General features: G+C 42.6%; 1 protein-coding gene across 1 annotated transcript; it reads right to left on the reverse strand.

The window, feature by feature from the left end:
* Positions 1 to 516: 516 nt before the first annotated feature.
* LOC131317425 (uncharacterized) lies at positions 517 to 7,213 on the reverse strand. Its single transcript, XM_058346981.1, has 8 exons — positions 6,766 to 7,213; positions 6,398 to 6,576; positions 5,165 to 5,701; positions 4,697 to 5,005; positions 4,275 to 4,586; positions 3,906 to 4,220; positions 3,396 to 3,795; positions 517 to 614 (listed from the first exon to the last, which is right to left on the reverse strand). Exons 1-8 carry the CDS (start codon positions 7,211 to 7,213, stop codon positions 517 to 519), a joined length of 2,598 nt encoding a protein of 865 aa, XP_058202964.1.
* Positions 7,214 to 13,088: the final 5,875 nt, after the last annotated feature.

The raw sequence follows: 13,088 nt of genomic DNA on the forward strand, positions 1-13,088 counted from the left end.
AAGCATTCGTGTTAGACAGTGGCATTCACTTCAAGGGTCGAGCTAAGGAAGTTTTGGAGGAATTTCATATCCAAGTGCACAGGTCAACCACATATTGGCCCCAAACCAACGGAGCCGTGGAAGCTGCAAGTAAGACTGTCAAAACCATTTTAGAAAAGACCATTGAATCCACAAGGAATTGGCATGAGCAGCTACCACTGACCCTATGGGGATATCGAACGTTCAAACGTACGCCAACAGAAGCAACGCCTTATTCTTTGGTTTATGGCATGGAGGCCGTGCTCCCCATTGAGTTAGAGGTCCCATCCCTCCGAACCATGATTGAATGTGAGGTCAAGAGGCGGAATGGTTAAACAATAGGTTCGAGGAACTCATGTTATTTGATGAACAGAGATTGAGAGCCCTTTACCACATCCAAGGGTACCAACGAAGGATTGCACGAGCATTCAACAAGAAGGTGAAACCTAGGGACTTGGAAGAAGGTGACATGGTTTTGAAGGAAATTTGGGCATCGGTTTATGATTCACGAGGAAAGTTCTGGCCAAAGTGGTCAGGGCCATACATCATCAAGACCATCCTATCTGGAGGAGCTTCCCATGTAACGCCCCCAAATTCTGGGTACGTTAATAAGACTTTTTATTACAAAACAAGTGAGTCTGGCTCATTATTACATCTCAAAGTCTTACAAGAGTACTTTAAAACAAACAAGGAGGGAACTAGGGTTCCTAACTACAGCTCTGCTTCTTCCTCCATCCGGGCTAGTTCTTCGGCTCCAAAGGCCTCTAAGGTGTAGAGTTCACCCTATTCATCTAGGAGGTCTGACATATTATACCGGCGTCACCACCAATATAATATGTCAGGGTCACCAAAAAGGCAACACCGTGAGCTACAACGCTCAATAGGAAAATCCTTAACCCCAACCTTAAACTTACAAACAGTATATAACAATGCATCACAATCACACACCCACATTCGATATTCAATCATCGTTGGTGTCCAAGAGTTATGAGTTTCTCCTACGCAACTCATCGTAGACCGTGTCATCATTTTCACATACCAATCAACATTTCAAAAATCCTTTGTTTAACACACCCAACCTCGGTTCCGCCGTTTCGGGTTCCCGAGTATCCTCACAATGGTTCCGCCGTCCCGGGTTCCCATTGGAACACATTGCATTGGCTCCTCTCCGCAGATAACCAAGCCACACACCCAACCTCGGTTCCGCCGTTCCGGTCTCCCGAGTATCCTCACAATGGTTTCGTCGTCCCGGGTTCCCATTGGCACACAAAACACACACCACACAATGGGCTACCACGTCCGGCCACATTGCGGTTTCCAAAACATTTCACCCTTTTCAAAACACGCCTTTTCATAAACCACACCCTAGGTGTCATGTTTCTACTTTCTCAATTTCCGTGTCTCGTTTTCATGCATTGACTCCGCGGTAGGACTTTTCACATACGATATCATTCATTGTAATATTTAATCAAACAAGATCATCCAACTCAATATTATACCACAAGCAATTCATGTATGCATGCTCATAATCAACCTAAAGATCAAAATACGAATACTTCTAAACAAGCGATAAGTTTCTACCTTTCAAAAACCGTTCTTTCTTCCTTTGTGGGAAGTTCAAAACAACATATGTTTATTCAAAGTTAAAAGTTGATTATTCCAAATGCTCAAACTTCCATTTAGCGAAAATAAGTTTGTAAATTATCATGCATTTCAAACGTCATAGGTGAAAGATAACCTTATACTTAAAGAAAACAGTTAGGGACATTCTACGTATACTTAGAGATAGGGGATAAGGATAATCTACCTTGATCCGGAACTAGTCGGGGCCGAATAAGCTAGTTGGAGAATCCTACGGATGATGAAACTCGCAAATCTGGACTGAACTTTGGATGGCAGTAACTTGGTCAATCTTTGGCCGAATACGATGGTTGTTGGGTCTAACTTGAAGGTCTCGAAGTGCTCTACAACTTTTGTGAAGGAAGTTGATCCTAGAAACTAGTTTAGGTAGGAGAAAAATGAGGATTTGCGAAGGGACAGTATGCCGTCTGGAAAAATGAATTGGTTTCTAGAGAGAAGTGAGAGCAAGAAGTGAAGGTGTGAGTTGAAATGGCATGAGGGTGGCTCTATTTATAGTCAAAATTGGACTCCCTCTCTCTCTCTAAAGGTCGGCCCCTCTCTCTCTCTCTCCATAGCTCAATCTTTCACATGTCAAGCTTGATTGAAAGCTTGATGGGTTAGGCCATGGGGCTATCTAGGCTTGCATGGCTAGATTGTGTACCTTGGATTGGATTTTGGAAGATTTGGTGGAAGGAAGGATAGTTTGTACAAGATTTAGTCTTTAAATAAATATAGAAGGACAATGAAAGGATAGATTTTGGCTATGAAGAAGATACACCCAAGGATTTGAAAAGATGAAGAAAATCATGGTGGTACAACCCTATCTTTCTTTCTTTCTTCTCTTTCTTCCTCCCTCTCTCTCTCTCTCTCGGCAACTCTCTCTCTCAAGTACACTATATATATATATATATAATAATAATAATAATAATAATAATAATAATAATGGCCAATGGTACAAGTACTAGATTTTCAAAATCAAAATCCCAATAAAGAATTCTAATTAGACACATGTTTCTATTAAACTAATAGATATTGTACTTTTGGAAATCTATATCTATATATAATATTGTATATATGTACACATGCCTATATATACATAGGTACCAAGAATATATGGCTTAAGATTTCCCCATTAAAATATAATATAGGTACTAGTACTAATTCATTACAAAAGGTACTAAAAATCTAGGGTTTAGATTTACCCACATATTCTAATGCATAAAAGCACATGGAAAATCAACACTTGAATATTTAATAGGATTCTAGTACTTAGTAGGAAGATTAGAGCAATTACCCTATGGGTAATAGTTTCCCTAGCGGTTAATAATCAATGGGTAATGGGGAAAATGATATCAAATAATAAAGAATGCATATTTGTCCTTTGTACATGGGAAAATACACCAATATAATACTATATCTTTGTAGTAATCAAATATTCTAATGAATGGCCTATTGTCCAATGGACAAAGATTACCCTAACATTTATTGACCAATGGGTAATGGTCCAAAGGTAACTAAATGATTTGGTAGTTAGGTCTCTCTAACTAATTTGGTTAAAAGCTAACTATACTAGTCAAGAGATATAATCTAAGAAACGAAAGGGCTAAAATCCAAATAGAATTTAACGAGAAAATTATAAGGCCATTCAAGAGAAAAATAAGGAATTTCGAATAAACAACAAGATTTTTATTCACTAAAAATCGGAGTTGTTACAACCTATCCCCCTTAAACAATTTCGTCCTCGAAATTAGGTGTACGCTCGGATTCGAACAGGTGAGGGTAGTTTGCTTTCATGGTCTCTTCTCTTTCCCATGTGATTTCTCCAGATCCACGGTGCTTCCACAGAACTCTTACCAATTTGATGGTCTTGTTTCGGATTATCTTCTCACTTCGGTCTTGAATCTCTATGGGTTCCTCTTCATATGTCGCGTCGTCCTTGATGGTGATGTCTTCCCAATTGAGAACATGGGTGGGTAAGGCGAGGTACTTGCGAAGCATCGAAACGTGAAATACGTTATGAACTTTGTCTAGCTGCGGTGGCAGGGCTAGATGATACGCAACCTTCCCAATCTTCTCTACAATGTCAAAGGGTCCGATGTAGCGTGGGGATAGTTTTCCCTTCTTCCCAAATCTGATGACTCCCTTCTTCGGTCTGATCTTTAGGAACACATGATCTCCTACTGCAAAGGATAAAGTCGGCTCCTTTTATCCGCATAACTCTTCTGTCGGCTCTGAGCGGTTTGAATCCTTTGTCGGATGGTCTTGACCTTCTCTGTGGTATCCCGCACTATGTCAGGTCCAATTAATCCCATGTCTCCAGTATCTGTCCAGCAGACTGGGGATCGACAAGGTCGGTCGTAGAGAGCTTCGTATGGCGCCATCCCAATACTTACTTGGTAGCTGTTGTTGTAGGCAAACTCCACCAAGGGTAGGTGCTGTTCCCAATTTCCGAAGAAATCCAGGGCACAGGCTCTCAGCATGTCCTCCAATGTCTGTATTGTCCTCTCTGTTTGTCCATCTGTTTGGGGGTGGAAGGCTGTACTAAGCCTTACGTCTGTTCCCAAAGCTTTCTGTAATCCTTTCTAAAAATGTGATACTAAACGTGGATCCCTGTCAGATACTATCGAGATAGGTACTCCATGAAGGCGTACAATCTCTCGAATGTACAACAGGCTCAGTTGCTCCACGTTCTCCGTCATTTTCATAGGCAGAAAATGCGCAGATTTGGTGAGTCGATCCACAATCACCCAGATTGCAGTGTTGGATTTGGCAGATCTCAGTAGTCCAGTCACAAAGTCCATTGAGATGTGCTCCCATTTCCAGGTTGGAATTGGTAATGGTTGAAGGTCTCCTCCAGGTTTCTGGTGTTCAGCCTTAACTTGCTGGCACACTAGACAGGTAGCACGAATCGGGCTATGTCCTTCTTCATTCCTTCCCACCAGTACGTCCTCCGCAGGTCATGATACATCTTTGTACCACCAGGGTGGACTGCGAAGTTCGAATGGTGAGCTTCTTAGAGTATAGCTTCTCGAAGGGTTCCAATATTAGGTACGAATACCTTTCCCTTGAATTTCAGGCTGTTATCCTTCTCGATTGTCCATCCTGGTAGCGCCTTTCCTGCTCGGATTCGATACTGGATGAACTCACAGTCCTGCTTAGAGGTTTGGGCCAGTAATATTTCTCGGTGAAGTGTTGGTTCCGCAACTAAAGCGTACAATCGAGCGTTCCCATTTTTTGACGACGGTCGCAGGTTGAACTCGTTGAGAGTATCTACCATCTCCCATTCCTTAATGGTTGTTTTGACCTTTTGCGCCTTCTCCTTTCGGCTTAGAGCGTCAGCTACCACATTGGCCTTGCCAGGGTGATACTGAAGCGTAAACTTATAGTCCTCCAAGTATTCCATCCATCGGCGCTGCCTCAGATTCAACTCCTTCTGAGTGAATAGGTACTTGAGGCTTTTGTGGTCGGTAAAGACTTCGAATTGTTCTCCCCATAAATAGTAATGCCAGATTTTGAGGGCGAATACTACTGCAGCTAATTCTAAGTCGTGGGTGGGATAGTTCTTCTCGTGGGGTCGGAGTTGTCGTGATCCGTAGGCTACAACCTTTCCGTTCTGCATCAGCACACATCTCAAGCCATCTCTTGACGCATCGCAGTAAACCGTATAATTTACACCCCGCTCGGGAATGATGAGTATCGGTGCACTGGTCAGTCTCTTCTTCAACTCTTGAAAAGATTTCTCGCAGGCTTCATTCCAATCCAGCTTCATTCCTTTCTGAGTCAGCCTAGTCATGGGTTTGGCTAAGGTCGAGAAATCTGATATGAATCTCCGGTAATATCCAGCCAATCCTAGGAAGCTTCTGATTTCAAACATCGAGGTCGGGTGTTTCCAATTTAGCACTGCTTCGACTTTGCTTTCGTCCACCGCGATTCCTTCCTTGGATACTACGTGCTCCAAGAACTTAACCACGTCTAGCCAAGACTCACATTTACTTGCCTTGGCATAAAGTTGGCTATCTCGGAGTACTTGTAGCACTATCCGAAGGTGTTCCTCATGCTCCTCCTTATTGGCGGAGTATATCAAGATGTCGTCAATGAACACCACTACAAATTTGTCTAAGTAGGGTTGGAAAATCTTGTTCATGAGACACATGAATACCGCCGGAGCGTTAGTCAATCCAAACGGCATCACTACAAACTCGTAGTGCCCGTATCTGGTGCGAAAGGCTGTCTTGGTGATATCTTCATCTCGGATCCTCAACTAATGATAGCCTGATCGGAGATCAATCTTAGAAAAGCAGGTTGCTCCTCTTAACTGATCAAATTGGTCATCGATCCTAGGCAACGGATATCGGTTCTTGACTGTGACCTGGTTTAACTTTCTATAGTCAATACACAGTCGCAGTGTTCCTTCCTTCTTCTTCACGAACAATGCAGGTGCTCCCCATGGCGATGTACTTGGTCTGATGAACCCTTTATCCAGTAGCTCTTTCAACTGGGTCTTGAGCTCCTTTAGTTCTGCGGGTGCCATACGGTATGGTGCCATTGAGATTGGTGTTATCCTTGGTTGGAGTTCTATAGAGAAGTCTATCTCTCTTTGAGGTGGTAAGCCCGAAAGTTCTTCAGGGAAAACATCGGCGTACTCACACACGATGTGTGGTAATCCCAATTCCATCCGGTCAATTTCTTCCATTTGGAGACTAGCTAGCCATCCAAACAGTTGATTCTGCCACCTGGATCTCTTCGTCGTCAAGCTTGCCGTTTGTCTATCCCCCTTAAAACGGAAATGAGTTCCTTCGGAGGTATGAGCCGTCACCATTTTCTGATGGCAGTCTATGACCGCTCGGTGAGCTAATAGCCAGTCCATTCCAAGGATAACGTCGAAATCCGCGATATCGATCACTCTAAGATCGCAGGTCAGACGTAGGTTGGCTATTTCTATCTCGCACCCTCTACATACTAGATTAACAGCTATACTCCCCCCCATTGGCGATTTGACTTTGGTACTCCTACTAAGGGGTTCTGTTTCTAGTGCTAGAGCGGTTACGCAGGTAAAGGATATAAACGAATGCGATGCTCCAGAGTCAAACAATTCTTGTACGCAAGTACTGTACAATAATAGCGTACCTTGGATCACAGAAGGATCCTGTTCCTGCTCTTCAGTTTGTAGCGCAAAGATGTGCCCTCTAGTGTTCTGTTGGGTTCCCAAAGGCTGCTTCCCCTTGTTCTGCCCGTTCAGCTGCTGTGATGGACCTCCGGGGTTTTGCTTCCCAAATCCGGCTTGTCCTGGCTGTTGAGCCTTCTGGCCTCCAAAGCTTCCAGTTCTCTCCCTCGGGGGTTGGGGGCATTCTCGTTTGTAGTGGCCCATAGCCTGACAGTTATAGCACTGTACTGTCGCTACGTCTCTGCCACCCCTCTGTGGTTCGCCACGTCCTGATGCAGCAATCTTCCAAGGTTGGTTATTTCGGATCGGGGTGAAGGGTTTGGTAGGGTCCACGGTTGTTGTTGGAAGGTTGAGTTCGGATTGGTCCGCCAGTGTTGCCTGTTGCCTTCCTCCATCGGGTTTTGAAGTCATTCTCTTCACTCTCCAATCGAAGAGCACACTTCACCACACCGAAATAGGTGGGGAAAGCCTGAGCTACCACAGCCCTTCTAGCAGTGGTCAGCGCCCACTCAAATCTTCTCGCCTTCTTGTCCTCCATTGCAACGGCAGTTTAGGCGTAACGAGACAGCTCCTCAAATTTGGCCGCATATTGAGTGACGGTCATCGTTCCTTGCTTTAGGTTGAGGAACTCTTGCTCCTTGGCCAAACGAAGGGGCGTGGGAAAGTACTTGTCGAGAAACAGGATCTCGAACTCATCGAAGGTCATGGTGGCTATGGCATGGGTTGCTTCCATCAAATCCCACCAATAACGAGCCTCTCCTTTCAGCTGGTACGCGGTTAAGGCCACATGATCTCCGTTTCGGGTAATCTCCAAGGTGTCCAGGATCACCTTGACTTCCTTCAGCCATGTTTCAGCTACGGTGGGGTTAGTATCTCCATTGAAGGTCGGAGGTCGGCGTTTGCAAAACTCATTCATCGCTCGGGTTCGGGTCATAGGTTCATCATCGCGGTTTTGGTTTCGACGGTTGGCGTTTAAGGCGATTACAAGTGCTTGCATGATTTAAGCTAGGTCGAGGTTAGTGTTAGAGGATTCACCATTCTTGTATCCTAGTCCACTGCGTCGGTTCACCATCTACGAGTAAAAATTGTAAAGGGGGTGGTTTAGTCTACTTAAAAATTTTCCTTTTGTAAACGCAATTTAATAAGCAACAGTACTCTTAAAACAAAGCAAGCTTTTCATAGATAAGCAAGAAATTATAATCATAAGCATAAAGTTCTACTATAAAACAAGTAGACTGAAAACAAGATTCCTAATACAAGTTGAAACGATCCTACACATTCCTACTACATGCTTATGGCTAACAAAGCCTTATTCTCCTTCTACTACTCTACTAGCGAGGTGGAATGAGTCCGAATAACTCTCTTAGCTGCTCCATCCACTCCTTCTCTCTTATCTCAAGCCAACGTTCTCCCTTTTGGCGAATCTTCTCAGCTAGCTCTCTAAGCGGTGAGTCATGAGGATCGACTGCCATGTGTTAACCCTCATCGGTCAAGGGTGTCGTCACAACTATCTCGTATAACTGGTCACCGATCTTGGGGTCGCGGACTCCCAAGTGGGATATGGGAATGAGACTCTCGGGTGCTAGCAAGGTCTTGTAGCATAACAGATCTGCTACTGTGATTGGGGCAACAAAGGTGCGGCTATCCATATCTACAAGGAAAAATTATATATTAGACTTAGAGGTGTACGGTGTAGACTGAACATACACAAAACAGTGATCATACACAAAGAGGAAAATACAAGTCTTTTCATTACCAAATAGACAAGTATATCATAGATGGCTTATATTAGCCTAAACTTCCTTCTACATCCTGATTACAACAAAAAGATCCAACTACTTGCTAAGCTTTCCTAACTAGTCTAAAAGATACTCGGGAATTCGATCCTAATTGCACCTATGTCAGTCTCGAAGGGTGGTGGAGGCACATCTCCGGTGTTGGAGTATATGTCTATAACCTCGGGTTCCGCTCCTAGGAATGCTTGTGCTTCTTCTTCCGACTCCCATCCCTCATCTTCCCAAATTTCCATGGGTTCTTCTTCGGGAAGTTCCTCCTCCTCGAAGTCTTCCTCGGGATCTTCTTCAGATTCTCCTCAAAATTTCCCTCATCATCGGGCGGTATCATTGGAATTAAGGCGAGGGCTGCTTCAGCATCGTCCTCCTCATTTCCCTCAATTAGGAACACATCATTGGGGGGTGCTATTTGGACTAAGACAGGTACCGCTTCGGCTACATCTTCTTCCTCTTCATTCATGGGGAGTAGAAAGGTGCCATGCTCTTGGAAATGGTCATGAGTGTAGGGGAAGGCATAGGGAAAATAAGGATCTTCCACTAGTTGGCTTGTCATTGATCTTAGGGTGCTTGCAAGTTGATGAGCTTCCGCTAGTAGGTTGACTTGGTAGGGACTCAAGTGATTCATCTACAAGGAAAGTTTTAAACCTCAATTATTAATACTTATAGACAAGGGTTTACTAATACTAAAATGCTTTCGAGTTTCTAAATTTCACATTCGATCCTTGCTTTAAGTCATCATCCAATTGTTCGGGAATTCCCAGCTCGGTGGTACTGCCAATTTCCAACACCTTGCTTCAATCCGAAGATTGTTTTGTCAGAATTCCACCCAATTTGGGACGGTAAACTTAAACTCAATTCATGTTTGTGCAACGGTCAAACTATCTCATGGTTCTACCCATTCTATCCATGGTCGAGGTTTTGAACCTAAAGCTTTGATACCAAGTTGTAACGCCGCCAAATTCTGGGTACGTTAATAAGACTTTTTATTACAAAACAAGTGAGTCTGGCTCATTATTACATCTCAAAGTCTTACAAGAGTACTTTAAAACAAACAAGGAGGGAACTAGGGTTCTTAACTATTGCTCTGCTTCTTCCTCCATCCGGGCTAGTTCTTCGGCTCCAAAGGCCTCCAAGGTGTAGAGTTCACCCTGTTCATCTAAGAGGTCTGACATATTATACCGGCGTCACCACCAATATAATATGTCAGGGTCACCAAAAAGGCAACACCGTGAGCTACAACGCTCAATAGGAAAATCCTTAACCCCAACCTTAAACTTACAAACAGTATATAACAATGCATCACAATCACACACCCACATTCGATATTCAATCATCGTTGGTGTCCAAGAGTTATGAGTTTCTCCTACGCGACTCATCGTAGACCGTGTCATCATTTTCACATACCAATCAACATTTCAAAAATCCTTTGTTTAACACACCCAACCTCGGTTCCGCCGTTCCGGGTTCCCGAGTATCCTCACAATGGTTCCGCCGTCCCGGGTTCCCATTGGAACACATTGCATTGGCTCCTCTCCGCAGATAACCAAGCCACACACCCAACCTCGGTTCCGCCGTTCCGGTCTCCCGAGTATCCTCACAATGGTTTCGCCGTCCCGGGTTCCCATTGGCACACAAAACACACACCACACAATGGGCTACCACGTCCGGCCACATTGCGGTTTCCAAAACATTTCACCCTTTTCAAAACACGCCTTTTCATAAACCACACCCTAGGTGTCATGTTTCTACTTTCTCAATTTCCGTGTCTCGTTTTCATGCATTGACTCCGCGGTAGGACTTTTCACATACGATATCATTCATTGTAATATTTAATCAAACAAGATCATCCAACTCAATATTATACCACAAGCAATTCATGTATGCATGCTCAACCAACCTAAAGATCAAAATACGAATACTTCTAAACAAGCGATAAGTTTCTACCTTTCAAAAACCGTTCTTTCTTCCTTTGTGGGAAGTTCAAAATAACATATGTTTATTCAAAGTTAAAAGTTGATTATTCCAACATGCTCAAACTTCCATTTAGCGAAAATAAGTTTGTAAATTATCATGCATTTCAAACGTCATAGGTGAAAGATAACCTTATATACTTAAAGAAAACGGTTAGGGACATTCTACATATACTTAGAGATAGGGGATAAGGATAATCTACCTTGATCCGAAACTAGTCGGGGCCAAATAAGCTAGTTGGAGAATCCTACGGGTGATGAAACTCGCAAATCTGGACCGAACTTTGGATGGCAGTAACTTGGTCAATCTTTGGCCGAATACGATGGTTGTTGGGTCTAACTTGAAGGTCTCGAAGTGCTCTACAACTTTCTTGAAGGAAGTTGATCCTAGAAACTACTTTAGGTAGGAGAAAAATGAGGATTTGCGAAGGGACAGTATGCTGTCTGGAAAAATGAATTGGTTTCTAGAGAAGTGAGAGCAAGAAGTGAAGGTGTGAGTTGAAATGGCATGAGGGCGGCTCTATTTATAGCCAAAATTGGACTCCCTCTCTCTCTCTAAAGGTCGGCCCCTCTCTCTCTCTCTCTCTCTCTCTCTCTCTCTCTCTCTCTCTCTCTCTCTCTCTCTCTCTCTCTCCATAGCTCAATCTTTCACATGTCAAGCTTGATTGAAAGCTTGATGGGTTAGGCCATGGGGCTATCTAGGCTTGCATGGCTAGATTGTGTACCTTGGATTGGATTTTGGAAGATTTGGTGGAAGGAAGGATAGTTTGTACAAGATTTAGTCTTTAAATAAACATAGAAGGACAATGAGAGGATAGATTTTGGCTTGGAAGAAGATCTACCCAAGGATTTGAAAAGATGATGAAGATCATGGTGGTACAACCCTATCTTTCTTTCTTTCTTCTCTTTCTTCCTCCCTCTCTCTCTCTCTCGGCATCTCTCTCTCTCTCTCTCTCTCTCTCTCTCTCTCTCTCTCGGCAACTCTCTCTCTCAAGTACACTATATATATATATATATATATATATATATATATATAATAATGGCCAATGGTACAAGTACTAGATTTTCAAAATCAAAATCCCAATAAAGAATTCTAATTAGACACATGTTTCTATTAAACTAATAGATATTGTACTTTTGGAAATCTATATCTATATATAATATTGTATATATGTACACATGCCTATGTATACATAGGTACCAAGAATATATGGCTTAAGATTTTCCCATTAAAATATAATATAGGTACTAGTACTAATTCATTACAAAAGGTACTAAAAATCTAGGGTTTAGATTTACCCACATATTCTAATGCATAAAAGCACATGGAAAATCAACACTTGAATATTTAATAGGATTCTAGTACTTAGTAGAAAGATTAGAGCTATTACCCAATGGGTAATAGTTTCTCTAGCGGTTAATAACCAATGGGTAATGGAGAAAATGATATTAAATAATAAAGAATGCATAGTTGTCCTTTGTACATGGAAAAATACACCAATATAATACTATATCTTTGTACTAATCAAATATTCTAATGAATGGCCTATTGTCCAATGGACAAAGATTACCCTAACATTTATTGACCAATGAGTAATGGTCCAAAGGTAACTAAATGGTTTGGTAGTTAGGTCTCTCTAACTAATTTGGTTAAAAGCTAACTATACTAGCCAAGAGATATAATCTAAGAAACGAAAGGGCTAAAATCCAAATAGAATTCAACGAGAAAATTATAAGGCCATTCAAGAGAAAAATAAGGAATTTCGAATAAACAACGAGATTTTTATTCACTAAAAATCGGAGTTGTTACATCCCAGCTTATCGATTTGGATGGAAATGAGGTCTCAACTTTGGTCAACCTAGATCAGCTCAAACGCTACTATCCTTGAGAGAGGCTCGCTGGACTGAAATCCGCAAGGGCGGGCAGTCACAGGCAAAAGTTAGAGCAAAAGCTTGCTAGGTTGAAAACCTGCAAGGACAACCTTGGCAAAAGTTAAGGCGTACAATAAAGGAGCTTGCTAGGCCGAAAACCCGAAAGGGCGGTACTAAGCAAAATTTAGAGTGCAAAAGGTGAGTGTCAAAACCAGAGTGAACCTTATCCTGAACTACATCATGACCTGATTCCATTGCAAAAAGGATACGTAGGCAGCCTTGCTGTGAGGCCCAATCACGATCTATCAACTTCAAAAGAAAACAAAGTTGCAAGAACTCAAAGCACAGAATTAAGAAGGGGAAAACCCTTCATAACTCACTTTTATTTAAATTACTACTTCTACTACATAAGGCTAAGCATGCTTCTCGAAAATAAAAGTGCAACATGATAAAGCAAAGCGGGTCCACAATTTATTTCCTAATCAAAGTGGTAGGGGTGAGTCAGTTTCCGCGAGTTCTTGCCCTCGCAGCAATGTCCCTCCTGAGCCATTTCCGATAGCTTCCATGTGGCAGCACAGATGGATAGGGGCTTGCATCAGTGACCTCTCGGTTGCCCCAAAACTCCTGGTAGTGATAAAGGACAGAAGGACG

The sequence above is a fragment of the Rhododendron vialii genome, chromosome 2a (assembly GCF_030253575.1).
Source record: "Rhododendron vialii isolate Sample 1 chromosome 2a, ASM3025357v1".
Classification (NCBI taxonomy): Eukaryota; Viridiplantae; Streptophyta; class Magnoliopsida; order Ericales; family Ericaceae; genus Rhododendron; species Rhododendron vialii.